Source organism: Rhea americana, unplaced genomic scaffold (genome assembly GCF_003343005.1).
Source record: "Rhea americana isolate MKP2758 unplaced genomic scaffold, rheAme1 scaffold_757, whole genome shotgun sequence".
NCBI lineage: Eukaryota > Metazoa > Chordata > Aves > Rheiformes > Rheidae > Rhea > Rhea americana.
This window is the reverse complement of record NW_028186931.1, coordinates 1-21,527: the sequence shown is the minus strand read 5'-3', so window position 1 is coordinate 21,527 and position 21,527 is coordinate 1. Positions and strand designations below refer to the sequence as shown.

At 58.5% G+C, this 21,527-nt stretch overlaps 1 protein-coding gene across 1 annotated transcript; it reads left to right on the top strand.

The window, feature by feature from the left end:
* The first annotated feature begins 104 nt into the window (after positions 1-104).
* Positions 105-21,523, top strand: SP1 (Sp1 transcription factor). The gene is made up of 6 exons (XM_085322254.1): positions 105-329; positions 690-784; positions 1,520-3,014; positions 16,674-16,842; positions 17,454-17,653; positions 17,998-21,523. The coding sequence occupies exons 1-6, from the start codon at positions 194-196 to the stop codon at positions 18,315-18,317; spliced, it is 2,415 nt and encodes an 804-aa protein (XP_085178380.1). The 5' UTR covers positions 105-193; the 3' UTR covers positions 18,318-21,523.
* The last annotated feature ends 4 nt before the right edge of the window (positions 21,524-21,527 follow it).

The following is a 21,527-nucleotide window of genomic DNA, read 5'->3' as shown; positions in this document are numbered from 1 at the left end:
GGGGATCGTGGAGGTGGGGGGCAGGCCCCAGCTCCTTGCGGGTGAGCGGTTTCGGCAGGGAGGGAAGGTTTTGTGGAGGATYGCAAGGGGCTGCTGGGGGGGGGAATCCGGGAGGAGAGGGGTTTTAGCAGAGAGACGGAGATCCCCGGGCAGCGGGCTCGCGAGGAGCACGGACAGGGGAATCCGAGCTTGGATGAGGCCTGTYGAGACTGGGGATCCCGGTGGGCTGGATCTGCTGGGGAAAACCCCTGGGCAGGGCAGGGAGAAGGCCTCAGGGGGTGGATCCGCGGGGCGCTGCCRGGGCCAGCCGAGGAAAGCCCGGGCAGGAGGTGTGCTCCCAGGCCGACAGGGAAGGGAAAGGGGAGGCCCGAGGAGGCCCGAGGGGCCAGGGAGTGTCTCGAGCAGGCGGGGAGGAGCTGGGGCCCAGAGCACGGCCTGTTCCTCCTCCGCCTGTCCCCGTGCCAACTCCCCTTTGGCAGCTCCCTCCGCTTCCCAGCCCCTTCTCGCTGGTGCCGGAGCAGCGCCCGGTCCACTCGAAAGTGCCTGCCAGAGTKCCTTGGCCTCTCCCTGCCCCAACCTCCTGCTTTTCCAGCCCCATAACTCCCCTCATGTCCTCGTGTTCCTTTTCCTTCCCATTGCTCTGCTCAGAAATGTGTTTTAACTCCGACCGTTGTTTCCTGCCCACACAGACCAAGAGAGTCCCGAGGAGATGGCTGCAGTGAAGCCCGAGAAGGGCGAAGGAGATGCCAGCAGCAACAGCAGTGGAGGCGGTGGGGAGGGCCAGGTGAGTGCAGGGAGAGAGGAGGTGCAAGGAACAGCCTGAACTCGACGGCCTCCCAGCTCCGCTTGCCCCAGGGACTTGCCGACCTCATAGCAAAGTCCAGGGCCGGGGCGGGGAGCTGCGCTGAGGTGTTTGCTTGGCACGGCCGAGCTTTGCACAGGCTCCTCTCCCCAGGGAGAGGAAGAGAGGGTGAGTAAGTGACAGGGGAGCGTCATGCTGCCAGACGCCCCGCTGGAACGTGTTCAGCRGAGAGTGCCAGCCCAGAGCATGTTTCCCTTCCTCCCCCAGCTGTGCATGGTGCTCTCAAAAATATGACATTCACCCCAGTTCCAAGTAACTGCCACGGCCCCGATCGGCCCTTTTTCTGATCCAGATGCCCAGAAGCCATTGTACTTCGTAGGAGTTGTTCTCCTGTGGTGCTGTRAGGAGATTCACTCGTTTTGGGCTGGAAGAGACGTCTCTCTCTGGGTTTTACATGCAAACTCCCTCCTCTTTCCTCRCCCTCCCTCCCGGAGGGCTTTTCTCTGTCGGTTCAGTCCGTCCCAGCCTGACAGCCCTGTGTCTGGCAGTTGTATTTTTCCGGCTGTGGGTGGGTTTTCTCAGGAAGGAGTGTTTATCTTTTCCAAGCATGCTCCTCCCTGGCTTTTTTTTTTTTTTTTTTTCCTCCCTCCTCTCCTCTCCCCTTGCCCTGCCCACTGGGCCGCCTCCTGTATCTCTAACTCCTCCTCTCCTTCCCAGGAGTCCCAGCCTTCCCCGCTGGCTCTGCTGGCAGCCACCTGCAGCAGGATCGAGTCTCCCAACGAGAACTCCAACAGCTCCCAGGGCCAGCAAGGCGGGAGCGGCGAGCTGGACCTCACGGCCGCTGCCGCTCAGATCGCCCAGTCTGCCAACGGCTGGCAGATCATATCCACTGGCTCCAGCACGCCGACTCCTTCCAAGGAGCAGGGAGCCAACGGCAGCAACGGCAGCGACTCATCAAAAAGCCGGCCCGTGAGCGCGGGGCAGTACGTGGTCACGGCCGCCTCTAACCTGCAGAACCAGCAGGTGCTGACGGGTCTGCCGGGCGTTATCCCAAATATCCAGTACCAGGTCATTCCCCAGTTCCAGACCATTGACGGGCAGCAGCTCCAGTTTGCCACCACCCCTGCCCAAGTCAATGTGCAGCAGGATGCCTCTGGCCAGCTGCAGATCATCCCCGGCACGAACCAGCAGATCATTACGAGCCGAGCCGGGACGGGTAACCTCATCGCCATGCCAAACCTGCTGCAGCAGGCTGTCCCCATCCAGGGTGTGGGCTTAGCCAACAACACCCTCTCAGGGCAAACCCAGTACGTGGCCAACGTCCCCGTGGCTCTGAACGGCAACATCACCTTGCTGCCGGTTAACAGCGTGGCAGCTAGCCTGGCCCCCACGTCTCAGACGGTCACTCTGAGCAGCTCCGGCTCTCCGGACAGCAGCTCCCAGCCAGCCACCTCGGGCGCTGCCATCAGCTCGTCCAACATGGCCACATCTCACGCTAGTTCTGGCTCCTTTTTTACCAACGCCAACAGCTACTCCACCACCACCACCACCAGTAACATGGGCATCATGAATTTTTCCAGCAGCGCAACGGTGGGAACAAATGTCCAGGCGCAGACACCCCAGAGGGTCGGCAGTGTCCAGAATTCGGACTCTCTGCAGAGCCAGGTTTCTGGGGTGGCGTTGCAGCCAGGACAGCAGAAAGAGGGGGATCAGAGTCAGCAGTCGCAGCAGCAGCAGCAGATCCTGATCCAACCTCAGCTAGTCCAAGGAGGGCAGACCATCCAAGCCCTCCAGACCACCCCACTCTCTGGCCAGACCTTTGCCACTCAAGCCATCTCCCAAGACGCCTTGCAAAACCTGCAGCTCCAGGCGGTCCCCAACTCCGGGCCCATCATCATCCGAACGCCCACGGTGGGGCCGAACGGGCAAGTGAGCTGGCAAACCATCCAGCTCCAAAACCTTCAGGTGCAAAACCCCCAAGCCCAGACAATCACCTTGGCCCCCATGCAGGGAGTGTCRCTGGGGCAGACGGGCAGCACCAGCACCACGCTCACCCCCATCGCCTCCCTCCCCAGCGGCACTGTCACGGTCAACGCTGCTCAGCTCTCCTCCATGCCAGGCCTCCAGACTATTAACCTCAGTGCCTTGGGAGCGTCTGGGATCCAGGTGCACCAGCTGCAAGGGCTGCCGCTGGCCATAGCGAACACCGCTGGTAAGTCCTTTTCTCTCAGTCCCTTTTTGTAGCTGGACGGAGGAAGTTTAAGACAAAACCGCGTTGCCTTATTCCTGTTAGAGCGGCGACCTCCAGCCTGCAGGCCCTGGGCTTTGCGGTCGCTGCGTGCGTGGCACCGTTCGGGCTCTGCGGGATTCAAAGCGTTTGCGTATCTGCGCGAGGGCTAGAGGAGGGCGCAATTGGTGCGGAATCGAGCTGGCAAGYGGCCCAGCCCTTCTGCTTGCCCTGGGAAGGAAGCTAATTTCCAGAAGATGCTGAAACTTACTTTAGGGAGTTGCTGAACTAATTAACTCTTTTGCRGCTGCTTGCTTGGGGAGCCCCCGAGAGTTAGGGATGGGACAGAATCGGAGGAGATGCCTGCAAATAGGGAAAGAGGGAGACAGAAAAAGCGAGAGAGAAGTGGGAAGACAAGTAATGCCAAACGCAGGGCTAAGTCGAAAGTGAAGTGTGGTTTTGTGCGGCGCTGCTGCCCTGCCCTGACGCCCACGCAGGGATCTCGGCAGCGGGGTAGCTCAGTTGGGATGGGGTGGGCAGGGTAGTTGGAGCCGAGTGCAGATCGTCTGCTTGACTGCAGGAACCRACAGGAAGAGTCGCAGCTTGTTAAGATACAGGAAAATACAGAAAGAGCTTAAACCCCTCTCTTCCCCACCCTGCCTCCTCCAAGAAAACAAACAAACAAAAAGCCCTGGGGAATTTCCTTGCAGTGGCGGAAGAACAGGCTGTTTAAGTATATATTTAGCCTAAAGTTGGGTGCTGCTGAGGGACGCTGCGATCTCATCGTGCCCGAGATGGGCCTGCGTTCGCGCCCCGGCTGTTCCCCCAAACCGATTCTGTCGTCTCCCAAACMCCCCCTCCAGACCTGGGGTGGGGGCTACGTCAAAACGCAGCCTTGAGTTTGGGGCCGCTCGGCTTCCRCTTGGAAATGCTCTGCCTGCTGTGGAGAGGGAAAACGAGCGAGAGGGTTGTAAGCTCCTGCCATGAAAGAAATCGGGGCTGAAAAGGAACTCTGCTTGTTTTTTCAATGTTTGACTTTTGTTCTGGCTCCAGCTAAAAAGGCAGTTGCTAGATTTAGTCACAGCTGAGAGGCAGCAAAGCTGTTGCTCAATCCAACTTGYGCTTCCTTCTCGCGAGAAAAGGAGGCTGCTCTCTCGGAGTTGTTTTGCAGCAGTATTTTGGGCTGTTGCTACAGCAGCATGGCTCGCAGTAGTCCACGGGTTTATTACAGACAGGATTAGTCTGATCTCTCCGTGTAAAGCAGGTCCTTGGATTTCCCTGAGCTGCGAGACTTGCTCGAACAAGAGCAGATTCATTTCCGAACCGAGAGGGCGGTTGACAGCGCGTCCTCCCTTTTACGCGTGGAAAGCGTGGGTGGTGGCGGGTCTCTTTTGTCTTCGCGTGCTCGGATTCACCCGGACCCCGCTGGCTTGCAACCGCGGGGTCGCTCCGCCGAGTCGCGGAGCCGCTTGCGTCAGGCCTGCTCGGCGTGCTTGTTTTGAAAGCGCCGAGGAGGAGAACATGCCGAGAAACGCATGGGCGACTCCTAGTTCCTGTATTTGCGTGTGGCTCTGCCCTCGGAGGTGGGGCGGGGAGGAACGCTCCAGAGACCACCCATCGAACCACTCCGTGCTTAAAAGCGTCCTCCTTTTTTATTATTTTTTATTTATTTATTTATTTTTAGCTCGGCGGCGTGTGTTTAGCTCTTGATCTGCAGTGACGACTTTGCCGTCTGATTCCGGCTGAGACGCCGAGAACGGCGGCTGCGAGTCTCGCTGTCGCGCTGTTTCTGAGCTCTGAGGATGTGACATTCGCGTGGGGCTTTGATGTTGTTGAGTTTGAAAAACCGAGTAGACGGTACAGTGCAGGGTTCAGGTTTCAAAGGGCTTGCAGGGACCCACTGAGATCACGGCTCCGTGATACAGTAAATCTAGTTTTAGGGCTCCTGGGAGCAGGTCAGAAAGGCCGTGGCTGGGACAGACAGCCCCGATCTGCTCTGCGCCCTGGCTCCGGTGCATTCAGATGATTTGGATGGGTTAACTCGAGGCTGGATGAGATTATTGTCTAGATCTGCTGGTCTGATGTTGCGATGGGTCTCTCTGCACCCCCCCGACCAGCAGAAAGCCCGTTTGCAGCGGGCGCTGAGCCAGCCAGACCTCGCGTAGGTGCGTCACCGCCTGCCACGCTGGCTCCGTGTCGTGGGCATGTCGCTGAGCGATCCGGCAGGCTGCGATTCAGTGCTGATGCTGGGGGGGGGAAGTGGGCTGCAAACTCGCCTCTCTTCTGGTCTCCGCTCACTCGCTGATGGCCACGGAAGAAGGCAGTTTGTTCCCCACCCCGCCTGTTGTTCAGTTGAAAATTTTCCATGATGARCCTTCTCTTCCGCTGCCGAGGGCTCTGCAAGCGCGTACCTTGCCTGCTGGAACTCTCTGCGCTTGCTTAGTGCTCGAGGCTAAGATTTGGGAGGGTTTTTTCTTTTTCAATCGGAAGAAGCCCTTCTGCTTCAGAGGGAGGTGAATGGAAAACAAAACCTCGCTGAGGTTGGTTTGGGAGGGGAGGGTTGCAGCTGGTCGAAGGCGCGCCGCATCCTCCAGGCCCCCTTAGGTTTTGCCACGTGTCACGGGGCTGGAGAAGAGCTCGCCCGCGCTTCGGAGGGTTTGGGGGAGCCGAGCGCGCCTGGCAGCGTCGCGGAGCCGTGGAAGAGCRCGGCAGCCGCCGCGTTTCCTACCGCTGCCCTGCAGGAGGGGCYGAGCTGTCAGCTCAGCTCTTCCACCGGCTGGTGGCGATTCCGGGTGCTCCGGAGCCCGGGATTATCCGCGGTTAATAGAGGAGAGAACGGAGCCGTTTCCAGCTCTGAATTCAGCCCTGAATGCCCACAGCCGTAGAGAGCAAATGGTGCGGATCTGTGTGGCTGAGCTGCTTCAAAGAGCTGAGCTCTGTTTCCTTTGGAGCTGACAGCYGAGCCGGTGTCCCGGCTTCGCTGCCGCAGGGAGCGCGTGTCTCCTGCCTGAACCCCTCTCCGGGCCGTTCCCCTCGCCGGCGGCCGAGGACAACTCTGGGCTGCAGCTTTCCTGGCTCTGGGTTTCGGCCCCTCTGCAGGGTTGGGGCAAGTTGTTGATGAGATTTCTGCTTTTCAGTTTCTTTTTTGCATACTGGGGAGGGGAACAATCCCCTGGAGAAAACAACGTCGAAAAATATCTTTTGAGGCTCCTAAAATCGGCCTTGTGTTCTTAACGAGCGGGGCAGAGCCTGATGCTCTTTGCAAACTTCATTCTGCCCCGTGTTTGTATTAATTAGCTGATTGCATCCTGCTTGCTTTGTAGGCCATCTCCTCCTCCCCGGCATTAGCTGGGCAGTAAATTATCCCCCCCCCCGCCGGGGCAAGATGTCCGAAGGTCTGTGACCGAAACGGGCTGGTATGTGGGCGAACAGGCCGTGCAGCAGGCTCTGCGGCGAGGGGGGAGGCACGCTGCAGAGCCGGCAGGGCAGGGCAGGGGAATTCCTTGGCTGGCAGCGCCTCGAGAGCCCACGGATCGGGCCGGGGCGGATGCCACCGCTCCTTTCCGCGCGAGTGGGCGGCGGGACTCCGTCGAGGCCGAAGAAAAGGGGGTTTTAGCCGGGCGCTCTCTTCGCGTCGCCCGGCTCCGGCGCTCACGGCGCGAAGCGAGGGGGTGGACGTGGCAACGCTCCAGCGCCTGRCCTCCGTTCCTCCAAGCCCGCGGAGTGGCAGCAACTAGGTGTCACCCGTGTCTCYGGCTGGCCTGCCCGGGGAGGAGGCAGCTCAGGCGATGCCTCTTTGCACGGCTGCGAAAGCCTTGCGGCAATCGGGGTGGGGGAGATTTCAAGAAGCTTGCGATGCTGTGGTTTCTCTTCCCCTTTCGCCCGAGCGCCGCAGAGGAGCGGCAGAGGGGCTTTTTAGCTCTGTGCCCGTATCTTTTGCCAACAGAGCGGCTCAGCCCCGCTTAMCCATCCCTGCCGCTCTCCAGGCGCTGGCAAAAGCCTTCTGCTTAGTGCTCCTTGCCTTGGAGAGGAGCCCTGCCTGRCTCGAGCATGTGCTCGATAAATAGGCTGCCGTCCCAGGGAGCACGTCTCGGGACGTCAGGCAGCACCGGTCCAGCTCCGGGGAGCGCTCCCTCACCCCAAAGCCCCACGCGCCCCCGTGTCCCGTTGCTCGGCCCCATTGGGGCCCGAGATGCCGCCCCGCTCCAGCTCTCCGGGGCCGTTAYGGCAGGACCGGCTCCGTTTCAGGGCTCGGCCCATCGCTTGGATGAGAGCTCGTGGTCGAATYGAGTGGTCAGGCGTAGCGAGGGGATCCTTTAAAAGCAAAAAAAAAGGGAAAAAAAACCCTTGGTCGGGGAAGTAAACCCTTAAAATCTGCTTGCCAAATGCATCCCCAGCTCTGCGCCGTGATTTTGTCCTTAGAGGGTTATTCCCAGCCATCGGGGTACTGGCACAAAGACCCGATTGTCTCCCGRTTGCTGTTTTTAAGAGGAGCTTTGTAGCCGGCCTCGATGAGCCATCCGCATGGCATGGGCCGCGGAGCGGGGCGGGGGGGGACGAACGCGGCYGGTCTCGGGCCGGCGAGCCCCAGCAGGACCTCTCCTTAGCGCGCCGTAATTGTTTGTTTCAGTACGCCCATGACATCATTTCAGAAAATAATTATATTGTGAAATTTCCTTCTCTGAACTCTAGCCGGGCTGGACTTGAAATACTCCCCCCTGGCTTCCTTGGCTGACCTCTCGCTGTACCGTAATAAAGAGGGTGTTTTATTGAAGAAATACACACATCCRGAGAGCTCCCTGCGTGCGTTTGGGGAGAAGAGAGCGATCCCCGTTCGGAGCTCGCGTCGCTACGAGCCGGCTTCGGCCGAGAGCCGTTTTACGCCCGCTTTGAAGCCTCGGTAACAAATCTTTAAATTAGGGAGCGTCGCTCCTCCGAGCCAGCCGAAGCGGCGGTGCTAACGCGCTGTCGCCATCGCGTAGCAGCTGGAGGCTTTACCATGCGAGGGCGACCGGCCCCGCTCCTCCCCGCCGCCGGCGAACTGGGAGCGCGTTGGCAGCCGCGCTGGTCGGACTGGTTCGGGGCTCGAGCGTCCTGTGACTCCTCGCAGAAGCGTTTTCCCTCGCGCGGCGCCTCGCTCGGCTCTGGACCGTCTCGCCGGTTTTGTCGCTCGGGTTCCCACCGCGCTTGGCCTAATCTTTGCTTTCCTTTTCTCTGCGCAGGCCTCGGCCCTGCCTCTTCCTCGCCTCTCCGAGGAGCGCGGTCTTTATCGTCCCTTTGCAGGAGCCGGATCCCGGGTTGAGCCTGCCGCGGCGTTGTCAGCACGGCTCCTACCCGGAGCGCCGGCTCGGGTGCCGGCTCCCGTCGTGCGGGCCCCGGGGCTCCCTCTCCCCATCGGCGCGGTGCGTCTAAATTAAAAGCCTTGCGAGTGGTGGGGCTCGTGGTCCCCGTCTCTGCAGAGAGGTGATCAAAAATACAGGTTTTGAGGGCCTGGAGAAGCGGCCRCCCTTTACTTCTCCAAGGAGTGTAGGAATCCGGGCGCGGTGAGAAATGCCTGCAGGAATTCCCCCCTTTCTGCTTCCTCTCTTGCGTGTGCCTTGGGCCTGGCTCAGGCTGGCAGCTCGGGGGTGGCCTCTCCCGTCACAGCTGCGCTTTTTCCTGCTTTGTGACCCTCCATAGGTCGTGCGGGGCCTTTTCTTTACTATCCTGATGTCTTTTTTTTGGCGGGCTCGGTAGGGCCTGTGTGCGCCACCCGGCAGAGATGCTCTGGCTGACTTGGGTGCCGGTTGCTGGTACAGCCCTGCTCGTTGGCCCTGGCAGGAGCGATCCCAGGGAAGGCTCTGCCAGGACTAGAGGGGCTTATCACGGTTTCACAGCGATGCAGAGTGGAATTAAAAGGGGCAAAGGAGATCTGTATTTCGGTTTGCAGCTTGGCAAAGGCATTTAGTGAGTCTGGGGGAGTCGGAGATTTTGCGAATCGTCCCCGGTGACCTCCTAGTTCCGCTGCACGTCCCAGCATCGCCGCGCGCAGCGGGGCTGGGTGGACACAACGGCTTCTCGTGCAGCCAGCGGAGCTGGGTGGAAAGTAGTGCTGGACCCGGCAGCTCTGCGCTTATTTATTTTTTTCTCTCCAGAGGAAGTGTAATTTAATGTGACGCATAGAAACTTCCAACAATTAAAGGATATCGCAGAACTTGCCGTGTGGCTTTTCAAGTCATTAAACTCCAGATTAAAATACAATTACTCAGCGTGCTGCAGTCTGACTTCGAAGCTGCACCATCTTATATAGCCAAGTACCATGWGTTCCCTGCTCCGCTGTCCATAACTCAGAAGAATTATTAAGATAGAGCTTGGCTAATTTACACAAATGACTTCCACTGCAGATTAACTCATTTTGCAAATTAGCGAGGAAATCAAATGAGATAAAAATCAAGGGGACTGCATTACAAAAACGTACTTTGTTCCTTTGTGTAGCAAGTGCAGTTTAATTGTCTTTGATCTGTCTGGAGTGACTGTAGTGGAGTATTTTGGGGAAAGCAATGCACACCAGCTAGACAAAGCTTTGCACTGCCACCCTGGGCTTTCCGACTCTCTGCCAAAAAAAAAAGAGGAGGAGGAAATGGGGAGAAACTGTTAAATTATCACGAGCTAGAAAGGTTTGATTTGGTCTTTTTTTTGCAGGCATGTGCCTGCTGTCTGTCACCCGCTGCAGAAAAGCGCCTCAAGATCCACCGAGAGGCTCGGGGAGCCCCGTGGGTTACGTGTCGCTCGTTTTTCGCCAGCCTTTTCTTTTAGTCTTAAAGCTTCCTGTTGCCTCTTAGCCTCTCTCCAGTTCATCTGGAAGCTGACGTTGCTTTCTCGTCCGTGCACATGCTCCGCTGGGTGACAATTTACCCCCTTCTTCCTCTCTAGCCTGTGCAGAAGTGCAGCTGCCAATGTTGCAGAGTTTGCACAAGAAACTGTTTCTTCCACGTCCTCCCTGAGAGTGAACATCGAGTCTGTTTCCCGTCTTCCAAGGTCAACTGGGGTGGGTCTAAAAATGCTCCGATCTTGTATCCACAGGGCATTTCTCACCTCGTTTTAGTCTGCTAAATAAAACTACTAAACTGAAGCGTTTTTCCTCCGAYGAGCAGTTAGAAGACAAGAACCACCTTGTCTTCAAAGACTCCACAAGCCAAGACTCCCCGGGCCTTTGGTATTTAACGTGAGACTGGCAAATTACTGCCCCTCTTCCAGGAGGTTGGTACCCCCATCCCGGGCCGGTGGAGCAGGGGCTCCGTTTCCTCCTGATTTCCTACATCACTGCCCACCAGGTTGCTCTCCTGTTTCTGTTTTGGGCTCCTGTTTGCTTGGGTTTGTTCTGCACAAACCTCCCTACCTGCCTGCCCCGCTCTCTCTTCCCCGCTGTTCCCCATCGTTTTGGCCTGGTAGCTCTAACTGGCACCCTTTTCTTCAGYGCTGTCACGCAAAGTTTGCCGAGTGAATTTATTTTTAAGCCTGGTGGTGCTTTCTCGGCGCTCACAATCCTTGCAACGCTGTCCGCCCGTGCCAGCGTTCGCTCTGATGCATCAGCAGCAGAGGCCGTGTGCGTGCGGGCGGGCTTGCAACTGCGTCTCCGGAGGCAGGAGCAAGGCAGCCCAGCGTGTTCACAGCGCGGTTCGGCGTCCGCGCCGGGCGGTCGCCCGGCTCTGCCCGCGGTGAGGGTGAAATGGATGCAGGCGTGAGGCGCAGCAAAGCGGAGTCGGTTCCTGTTTGCCGGTGGCGAGGCCCCGCTCCTGCCCGTGCCACRTCTCTTTGCAGGCAAGTCCATCTTTGCTGTTTGCTCCCCAGGGTTTTCTAAGGAGAGAAAAGAGGGGGGAAAAAAAAGCTGGTCTGCTATTAATATGTTTTTTAAGTACTTCAGTGACCTGAGCATGGACCAGGGACTTGGCAGCCTTCATGAAAGCTCTCGTCTTATAAGTAATCTATTTAAGTGGAGATAACACTCATAAATTATCCAGCTGGTTTCTCTCCACTAAATTTTCTCCTGAAACTGCAATATTCTGGAGACTTTGGTGCGTCCTGATATGTGAAGAATGAAGCATGTACATACAAGATCTGTCTTCTCTTGCTGTAATTTATTTATACCTTAATTAGATGCAAGCCATAGATTACCAGAAGGAAGATTTGGGTTTTTTTTCTCCTCCGTATGACATGCCAACAGGCTATAAAATGCTGCGTAGGCTTTGCATGTTTGAAGATTGAAGCAATTCCAAGAAGTCGGGGCTGGATTGTCCCCCTCCCGAGGGCTTGGACGTAATTTGGGGAGAACGTGTGCGTCTTCTCCTTTCTTTTTACAACAGTTCTCYGGGATGGCACATACGCGATAGGGAGATCTCTGATCAGTAGCTGTAGTACAAGCTGTCGTCGCTGACTTACAAAGCCTGAAAAACTTGCAGGTTCCCTCTGTGCTGGTTTTAGACCGTAAACATATGTTGCAACAGCTGGGGAGGGGGGACAGGTCTGAAAAGGTTTTGTCCTAAAATTGCTAAACTTCGCAGGGAGCGCAGGAATGTTGCTGACTAGGTACAGGAGGGCGCAGCCAAGATTTCCGAACGCGGCGAGAGATCGTGTCTGCTTCGGAGAGACAAGCTTGGGCTCCTCTTTCCCTTCTCTTGCCYGACGCTGCTGCTGGGGCTGAGGAAGGGGTGCTGGAGGAGGCGCTGGGAGCCCGTGTTTAGGGGCTGGCGGGACTCGCCCCGCGGCGTTCGCTGATACGGCGAGCCTGGGCAGCCCTCGCAGCGCGGGCTCGGTTTGTCCYGATAAAAGAGGCCGTTGCCGGGATCTCTGGGTTAGAAGTGAAAGCGGAGATAGCGGCCGGAGCGCGTTACGCTCGGCTGTGTCTGCGTTAGAGGCTCTGCGGGTGAAATACTAGCAGAAGACAATTCCCTTCCTCCTACCCAGCGGTGCTAAACCGCCCGATCTGGCCTGGGCGCTGCAAACGGTATTGACCTCGGCGGCGCTTTCGGGGCGCGGACGGCCTTTGCCATCGCGGTCGTTACGTTAACGCCGTTCCCAAAACCGAACCTGCCGGTCGCGACGTCAGTCGTGGGCGACGTTTGCAGCGTCGCTCGGCCGTGACTCGGTCTGAGCGCGCTGCCACCTTCCCTCCCCGCCGCCGGAGAAGGGGTTTGGGTTATACCCTGCGTGGCCGCCCTGGTCTCCGGCGTTTGCTGGGCTCCTGGATGCTCAGAGGGAAGCGGCGTGTGCCCCGGGGATTGCTTCGGAGAAATGATTTTGCCCTTAATCCAGGGCAAATCTTTTGTTAGGTTAGCTGGTTGCTAGAAATAGGAGTGAAGAGAGGAAGGCCCCCGCAGCAACTGGCGGAGCGGGGAGAGGGTTGAAGCCGTTGAAATCCGCAGGCCGTCGGGATTTCCTCTCGCCTCTGGGGGGAACCGAAGGGGATTGCCGTGGGCCGGGCGGTCTCGGGGGCCAGCATCGTCCTTTAACGCCCGAGGCCGGGACGCGTGGGGCGAGGGAAGCGTCTCGCCGTCGTCACGTGGAAAACATCCTGGCTTCTGCTGCGGCAGCGCCTGGTGACTCGTGGCTCTGCAGCGGAGCTGGGTCCCCCGTGACGTAAGGAGCCGCGGGGCGAGCGGATGAGTCAAGGCTCGTTTCCTTGATTGCGGCTCTTCTAGCTTTTGCTTTGATGCTTCGGGTTTCTCYGTCCTAGAAGACAAAGGACTTGGCAGCGCTGCCCCTTCCCGGTCAAACCGGACCCTCTCKCCTCGCCTGAGCTGGGGGCAGAGCAGCCGACCCTAAATTTCAAGCCTCGCTTTTGGAGTGACCCTGCTTGGAACAGCCGGGCTCGTATCGCTGCCGTGGCCCGGAGGAGTGAGATTGGAGCTATACCCCTCGCCGGGCACCAGATGGACGCGAGAAGAAGCCAAGACGGTTCTCGTCGGGAGCGTGGCCCGTCCGTACGCAGAAATCCCTCGGCGGGCGCGCGAGCCTTTCGCAACGGCACGGCCAAGCTGCGGGGCATCGTGGCGCTTCGCCGGTCCCTGAGCTCRCCGGGGGTCTGTGTCTGACGGCTTTTGTCCGTATCCGAGCTCGGGACCCTGCCCCGACTCCTCTGCCGAGCTTCCTCGAGGCACCACTGACACCTGCTGGTAAAAGCCGAGCTGCTGAGCGCGGATGAGTCCTTGGGAAGGCGGCCGGTGCCAGAAACTCTTCGTCACCCCCGCCTTTGCTATCTCGTGGTTGTGAAACTCCCTCCTGGCTGCRGGAAGGAAGCCCGAGACGTGGCCGATGAACGCAGCGGGCCGACACATGCTTAGCCTCCTCCTTCAGCGCCGCCGCCTTGTCTGTGTGGGCTCGGTGTGTTGCCCCCCCTGCCTAGAACCGGTTACCCAAAAAAGCTGGGGTTTAAGGCAAACGTCTCTCGTTCGCTGAAGGTGCTTGTCCCGGCAGGGCCTGGACGCCAGCGTGCGTGGAAATCGCAGCCTTGTAACGCTTATGCTCCTCGATTAAGCACCGTCTTCCAGATACCAGAGGAAGAAGATGGACTGAATCCTTTCCGCTGTCCTTTATGACTTGGGGTGAACAAGCATCATCCAGGACCCCGCGGCATCGCCAGGAGGAGCTGAGACTGGCTGGCCACGCGACGGCCACGACCGGCTGGGCACGGCGAGGACGGSGTCCCGCTGGCCAAAGACCCGAGTACGGACGGGGCGTATTTACGAGGCGGATGGCAACGGCAGTCCCTCCTTCGAGTCGCTGGGCGATTGGGGCCTTGTGCTGTAGCCGAATTGCCTTGTCCGGAGGGGACCGCGAGCGTCCTGGTGGCCGCACGCAGCCTGTTCGCGTGGGGACGTGCTGCCTCCGGCGCGGCCTTTCTGCGTGGCTCGCACTTGCTCGTGCAGATCTTCTTCCCTTTTAACTCATCTTTGTCGGAGCCAACCGAGGCGGCTGCTGCTGAACGGCATCAGGAAAGCCTCCCGAGGGGTGTTTTCAAGGAGGACTCAGCCAGACCCGGCCTCATTTCTCAGCAGCGCGAGAGGATCTCGGGCAGCGAGTGGCAGAGCGCGGCGTTTGCCGTCGGGAACGAGGGCGCGCGAGTGCGTTTGCCCACGTTTTAGCTCAGCCCCGCGTGTGATCTCTGCCTGATCGCTAGCTCATTGCAAGGCAGTTCGTAGGAAAGAGGAGCACAAATACGCCGTGACCCTTCCAGCTCCGTCGGGGCTTTGCCCCCCATCCGACGGAAGCGGCTCGACTCTAAAGCTCTCGTTAGCCCTGTTGGCATATGTTAATTGTGGCTGAGAAGAGATTACTCAGCCTACCGTCTCTGCACCCCGTACGGCTTTTCAGCATGAAAATAATCAAGCAGTGGAGCTTGAAGGGAAATAAAACACTTGTGAAGTGTGGATGGGGTTATTGGAGAGGCAATTAGATGACGGCATACGCGGAGAGCAATAAAATGGAAATGAAAACCGATAGGCTTAAAAACTTCCTACCCCTTCACACTCCCCCCGTTACGAACGTTTTATGTTTGCCCGCGTTTGAGAGCTTGTCAGCGCTACCCTGTAATTCCTATGGTTTTTATAATTGGGAATCGCTCCTCGAGAGAGAGCGGGAATGTGTTTCATGAACAGCGCCAGATGATTTTTCAACTTTATATATCTGCCTTTCTGTAATCGCAGTAATTAACCAGTGAGCGCATGCCGATAATATCTTTGCTGATAGACACTACAAACAACTGCGGTCTTGCAGCCTGCTTTATTTATCGCTGCCTTTTTGGGGCTTTTGGCGGGAGGGTTTTGCATCTGCTCTGTGTGTTGGCTCCTGYGTGGTTGCTTTCATCAGTTTTAAATGAAAGATGTGTTTTGAAAGGGGAAACCTGGACTGCTCAGCCCAGAAACCTGGGGAAAAGCAGGGGGTATAAAGTAAAAACTGGAAAATGTATGCTAAAAACTGGAGCGTTTCTGGTGTTGGCACAGGAGGGCAGATCTCGTTTCCTGGTGTCTCTGTTTCTCTCAGTGCTGTTTTGGTCCTCAGCCCCGAAAAGCAGATTTGTAATGGAAAAATGAGCCCTCTTCCGGCAGGGAAGGCTGAGAGAGGTCTCTAGCGGCTGCCTTCCCTCCTCTACGTCTAAAAACGTACAGGTCTCAGTGAAAGGGGTAAGTCTGGGGAGCCGGGAAGCGACTGCCGCATCTGCCGCTCTCCTGTTCTTCCTCTAGGCAGCAGRTCCCGCGGGGCGAGATTTCTCAGGGACCGGTCCTCGAGTTCGTCCCGCTGGAGCTCTGCCAGATCCAACCGTGCCGCCCGTCCTGCTCCCGCAGCCCGGTACCCGGCGCTGGCTGCGGTTTGAACCGGGTCCATTAGTGCCGGAAGYGCTTCCGTTGTAACGGGAACCTCTGGGAGCAGGAGCTGAGCTTTTCCCATTAATCTGGTCTGGTTTGGTGCCTTTTGGGCCCGGACGGTGTTTGATCTGTGCAGAGCATCTCTAGGAGCYGCGTGTTTGGGCCGTCTCCAGGTGCCTCCGGCTCTCCGCCTGCGGACAGCGGTGCAGCCCCTTTCCGAGGTGGAGCGAGCCTGCGCTCAGCTACAGCTGCCGAGAGTTTAGGAGCAAACCCCCGCGGTCGGACGGAGATTTGCCTCCTGCTCAATCCGGATTATGCCTTTACCTAAAAGCGGGGGCGGACGTAATCTGGCGACGCGTTTCGTGCGGCTGGAGACCTCGCCGCCGCGGCTCTGCTCCCGGGCTCGGTTAGCAGGACGCAGCTCAGCACAGCGCACGACCGCGAGGCTGCGCGTGAAGGCCGACAGCCTCGGCCTGCCAGGCAGGGGAGGAGAGAGAAAACAGCCTTTGCTGTTTGGAAAGCAGAACGTGGGAACTGGTGAAACTCTGGCCTCAGAGAAGTCAGTAGCAAAACGTGATTCAGAGGAGCCAGGGTTTCCTCCGCTATGTTTTGACGCTCGCTTTATCACTGATGCTGTTTCGAGCCGGCCAGTGCTGCTCGGTTTACATTTTTGCTCTGTTTTCTGTACTAGGTTTAACTGAAATAGCTGAAATAGTTGGCAGGTGGCTGTAGTGACGCAGGCGGTCTGTTTTTCTTGAGAGACGCGGTTCTTACCTCTGCTTCAGATGCAAGTCTGTGGACACAGACCGATGTGGGGGGCCATGCATGGGAGCTGTGGGGACCACTGTCTTCAGTGGAGGGCAGGCGAAGACCCAGAGCTCTCTAGGAAAAAGCCTAGCAGGGGATTGCCAGGGTTTAGAAACACGGCACTTCATGGGAGGCAGCCTCGCAGGAGGAGAAGGCTGGAAGTAATAACTTCCTACAGCTCAATCAAGCTGTCAAAGCAAAAGGTTTGTCCGAGACGCTCCTGGCTTTGCAGCTGCCTGGAAAACGCAGGGGAAGGATTCGTACAAATCGATGCAAGCTAAAACCTTGTGGCTCAGCTTGCCAGATGGTCGGCGATGCTCTCACCCGGCTCCGGTGGGAGCCGGGTGGCACGTCCGCCCRTTGCTGCTGCGTCGCGTGACACGGGGTAACCACGTGGAGAGCTGAGTCGTATCCGTGCAGCAAGACCCCTCTCGTTTCCGTTCTGTTGCTTGGGATTGCTGACGGAGCCCAGAATAACCCCTGTGTTTCCCTTTAGGCGACCACGGGGCTCAGCTGGGCCTTCACGGCACGAGCGGAGATGGGCTCGGAGACGAGAATACGGCTGTGGAGGAAGGAGAGACCAGCCCGGATCCACAGCCCCAGCAAGGCCGAAAAGTGCGGAGGGAAGCGTGTACCTGCCCCTACTGCAAAGACAGCGAGGGAAGGTAAGGCCGCTCGGCAGCGGGATCCAGCGACGCCGGGCTGCCTGAGCACCTCCGATCTCCCCTTAGCGGGCTGAAACCCGGRCTGYGCTAAGGTCCCGGTGGCCTGGGCCYGTGTTTCAACCCGAACACGGCTGTCGCTGGTGGGCATCTCCCTGTGCTGCCTCCATCCTCCACCTTGGCCAACTCCAGAGAGGAGCAAATGTTTGAGGAGAGCGGTTTACGGCCTGGAGAAGGGYTGTGTTTGAGAACACACCTCAGGCTGGGAGCTGCAGCCTCGCTTCTTCCCCTTTCCTTAAGCCATTTGGAGCCTTTCTCCCTGTCGGCRATGCCGCTGGGAGTGTTAATTCCTCCAGGTAACCCTTTCCCTTCAGCTGTCCGACAGCAGCTTTGTATCACCTGAATTACAGCGAGGTAGCTGGCTARCAGCGCTCTCTTGGTTGGCAGACGGGTGGGCACAGATTTTGGCCGCTGTGGCTCAGCGCTGACGGGAGCCTGGGAACACCWTCGAGCAGGGTGCCTTGTTCAGAAATGTTCTCCCCACTTCTGGTTGCCTGGAGCACAAAGGTGCTTTCAGGGTTGTTTTAACGCGCTTTTTTTTTGGACTCTTCCAGGACCTCTGGGGATCCAGGTAAAAAAAAGCAGCACATCTGCCACATCCCAGGCTGCGGGAAGGTGTATGGCAAAACCTCACACCTCCGGGCTCACCTGCGGTGGCACACTGGAGAGAGACCCTTCGTGTGTACCTGGGTCCTGTGCGGGAAGCGTTTCACCCGGAGCGATGAGCTGCAGCGGCACAAGCGCACGCACACAGGTGGGACCTGGGGCTGGTGAGGGTTAGGGTACGTGCAGAACGGGCCGCGGGGCCGGCTCTGGCCTTCCCAGCCCCCGTGCCGCGGTGCTTGCGGACGCGCTGGGATGTTTTAGCACCACCAGCCGCACAGAGCAGCGATAGATCTGCTCCGTCGCACCGCACGACGGGAATCCTTTCTAGGATTTCCAGCCCCCAGCAAAGGGGACAGGCTCTGCCATACGGTGCTGGTAGCTGTTTTTTTTTCCCCTGGGGCCCTTCACCGTGTTTCTAGCCTGGGAGAGCATGGTGCTGCTGGGGGACCGGCCCAGCCTCCGCCTGACCCTTCTCTGCTTCTCGACTTCCAGGAGAGAAGAAATTCGCCTGCCCCGAGTGCCCCAAACGCTTCATGCGGAGCGACCACCTCTCCAAGCACATCAAGACCCACCAGAACAAGAAGGGAGGCACAGCCAACAACGTGGCCATGAACGTCTCCGCCGTCCCCATGGACACGGGGGCCTCCGCCGAGGGCAACGGCGGGCCCACGCCCTCGGCCCTCATCGCCACCAACATGGTGGCCATGGAAGCCATCTGCCCCGAGGGCATCGCCCGCCTTGCCAGCAGCGGCATCAACGTCATGCAGGTGGCCGACCTCCAGTCCATCAACATCAGCGGCAACGGGTTCTGAGGGCGAAGCGGGACGCGGGCACCGCGGGCGACACGGCAGCGCCGGGCGGCACGGGGCCGAGAGGCGAGCGGAGACGGAGCTGGGAGCTGTGTCACCGCGAGGGCGACGTCCCTGTCGCCCTCCAGCACTAAAGTCCAGCTCCTCTCACCTGGGATCGCAGCCTTCCTTGAGCTGTCCGACCTCCGGGGCCCGGTGACCACACACGAAGGCCAGAGCTATATATATATTTTTTAATTTCGGCTTGACCCTATTATTATTATTTCCCCCCCCCTTCACCCCTTTCCTCCACTCCCTCCCCGATATCCGACTGCCCCTCCGTAGCTAGCCTTCGATGCCATCATGCCTTGGTAAATGTATATGATCATTGAAATACTTTTTAGCAAAAAAAAGAGAAAAAAAAAAGGAAAAAAAGAAAAAAAGATTCTATATTATTATTATATATATAAAAATATAAAATGTGTTCGTTTGAGAGAGGAGAGATTTTGCTGCGACCATGGCCTTGGTCTCTTTGATGCCTTATCTTGGAACAGGTTGACCCTCTGGGGCAGTTCGGACAGTGCCCRAGCTGTCGTTCAGATGCTATATTACATTTTACATTGTAACCTTTAAAGAAAAAACACAAAAACCAAGTCTTTTTTTGTACGCTTTGCTTTTAGGTTGTTCTTTTAATTTCTTTTTAATTATTTGGGTGAGGTTTTGCTTTTTTCCCCCCCCCTTGTAAAACAGCTGCCCTCTCCCTGCCCTTCACTGGACTTTTGATCTTTATTTTAAGCGGACTTCTTTGTGAAGAGCCTTCTCCTCCRGCTTTTTTAATCCTCGCTCTCGCGGGCTGAGCGTAAGCTGTACATGTGGAATCAATTTGTAAAGGATTTTGTGCAGGTTCACTCGAGCTATTTACCAGAGGGTCTGGGACCCGGTGCGTTGGGGTAATTGGGGTATGGCGGCAGACGGGCTGGGAGGTCCTTCGAGGCCTCGGGCAAACTTACTTTCCTGCCGTCGTTGGTCTTAAAAAAAAAATCATAATTATCCTAAAAAAGAAGAAGAGCAGCGCCTCCCGAGCTGGTCGGCTGAAGGTGTTGGTGTTGCTTTTCCACCTTAGGGAGGTCGCTGGCCGCCGCGGGTCCGAGCGGAGACGGAGAAGCGGCGCGTGGGGCGAAGCGGCGGGCAGGGCCTCGGCTTTAGCTCGGGGTGTCRCCTCGCAGGGTTTGGGGGTTCTTTCTTTTTTTTTTTTTCTTTTTTCTTCCAACACTACTGTACTCGGCTCCAAGGCATCACACTTCTGCCAGGCTTGTTGTTTTTAAAAAATAAAAAAAAAAATCAGGTGTTGGAAGTTGGGGAAAACTCCCCTTCTTTTCAGGGCACGACTTTTCCCACCCCGCCGAGGGGCCAGGAGCGGCCTCGGAGCGCTAGACGGCTCCGGCCTCTTCCTTTTCTTCTCCCCCACCCTCCTTTTCCTGCTCCAGTCGCGAGACAATATCTGCCCTTTCCCTTCCCGCCTCCGGCTGTAAACAGGCAGGAAGGAGACGCGGGGAGGCCGGGAGGCGCTCGGCTCCGCTCCAGAGCGCCGGCCGCCCTGCCGGCTGCCGCCCTTGGCGGGATTTCATCGGCGCGTCCCGCAGCCGGTGCCTCCGGCGCCTCCAAAACACCCGTCGAAAGCCGCCCCGGTGGGGAGGCRCGGACGGGAAGGGGCTCTTGAGCTCTTCCATTAAATCTCTTTTGTTTCCGAGCAGAAATGTTGGGGTGAGACGAGGCGGAAGCGGGTCTGAGCCGGCGATGAGAGCGCCCTGTCGGAAAGGCGGCCGCGGGCGAGGCGTACGGAAAGGTTAGAGCTGAAACGCTGCCGGCAAACCGCGGCCGGGGCGGCCAAAAAGCAGAGCAGACGCCGTCGGTCGCGGAAACACCCGGCGCGCATCTCGGATGGCTGAGCCGAGCCTCGCTTGGAGGTGGGAATAGCGTTGCTGGCAGGTCGAGGGGGACGATCCGGCCCCCGTACGCGCCTGGAGCGGTGAGTCCGGTGCTGGACTCCCAGTATAGGAGAGCTGGAGCGAGGCCAGCGAAGGGCTGCTAAGATGGTTGAGGAACTGGAGCATCTCATAGGATGAGAAGCTGAGAGCGCTGGGACTGCTCAGCCTGGAGGAGGCGGAGGGGGGATCTTCTCCACGCGTTGAAGTATCTGAAGGGAGGGTGTAAAGAGGACGGGCCGGAGTCTTCCCAGCGGCGCCCAGTGACGGGGCGGGAGGCGACGGGCGCGGACCGAACGTTCGTCTGAACGCGAGGAAAAGCTTGTTGGCTGCGAAGGGTGACGGAGCCCTGGAGCAGGTTGCTCGGAGAGGTGGCGGAGCCTCCGTCCTTGGACGGGGCGGTCAGAAGCTGCCCGGACACGGTCCTCGCAACCTGCTCTGCGTGACGCGGCCTGAGCGGCGGGTTGGCCTCGGGGATCTCGGAGGTCCGTGCCAGCCTCGCCGAGCTCCCGGCGCTCGTTCCGAGAGGAAGGCGGCGGAGGCGAACGCGGGCGTCTCCGTCTCGCGGGGCCCGCGACGCCTGCCGGGTCCGCGCTGCTTGGACGCGTCTCCGCCGGCTGGGAAGCTGGGCAGGGCGCGAGGGGTCCCGGGGGGAGCGAGGTGAACCCAGGCCCCCGAATCGCGCCCGCGAGCGGCGTCCTCCTCCCTCCCGGCGGGAAAACGAGGGCGATTCTGCTGTATGTTTTTCAGAATATATATATATATATATATATGTATATTTTTTTTTTCCTTTTTCCTGCTTGAGGATAACCAGGAAACTTCCCCGGGCGGCAGAGAGCCAACAGCTCCCGCGGAGACACGCGTTCCCCCTCCGTTCGCTTCCCTTCCTCGGCCGCTCCGGCTCAGCCGGGACGCCGGGAGGGAGACGCAGGCTCTCGGCCGGGGTTGCCGAAAGAGCGGCTCGGCTCGGCTCGGCTCGGCTCGGCTCGGCTCAGCTGGAAAAGCCGTCGGAGGGGAGCTAAAGCGGCGCTAGGTCCCGCCGCCCCGTCCGCTCGCGGAGCGGAGCCGCCGGCGCTCCCCGCTCTCCCCGAGCCCGGCCGCCGGCACGTTTCCCGGAGCGGGATCGGCTCGCCGGAGCCGCCCGAGCTCCCGAATCGCGGGGCTGAAGCCGGCGGCCGAGAAACCCCAGCCAAACTGTGAAGCGCGAAGGTGTTCGTGGTTGTGTTTTTCTTTCTTTTTTTTTTTTTTT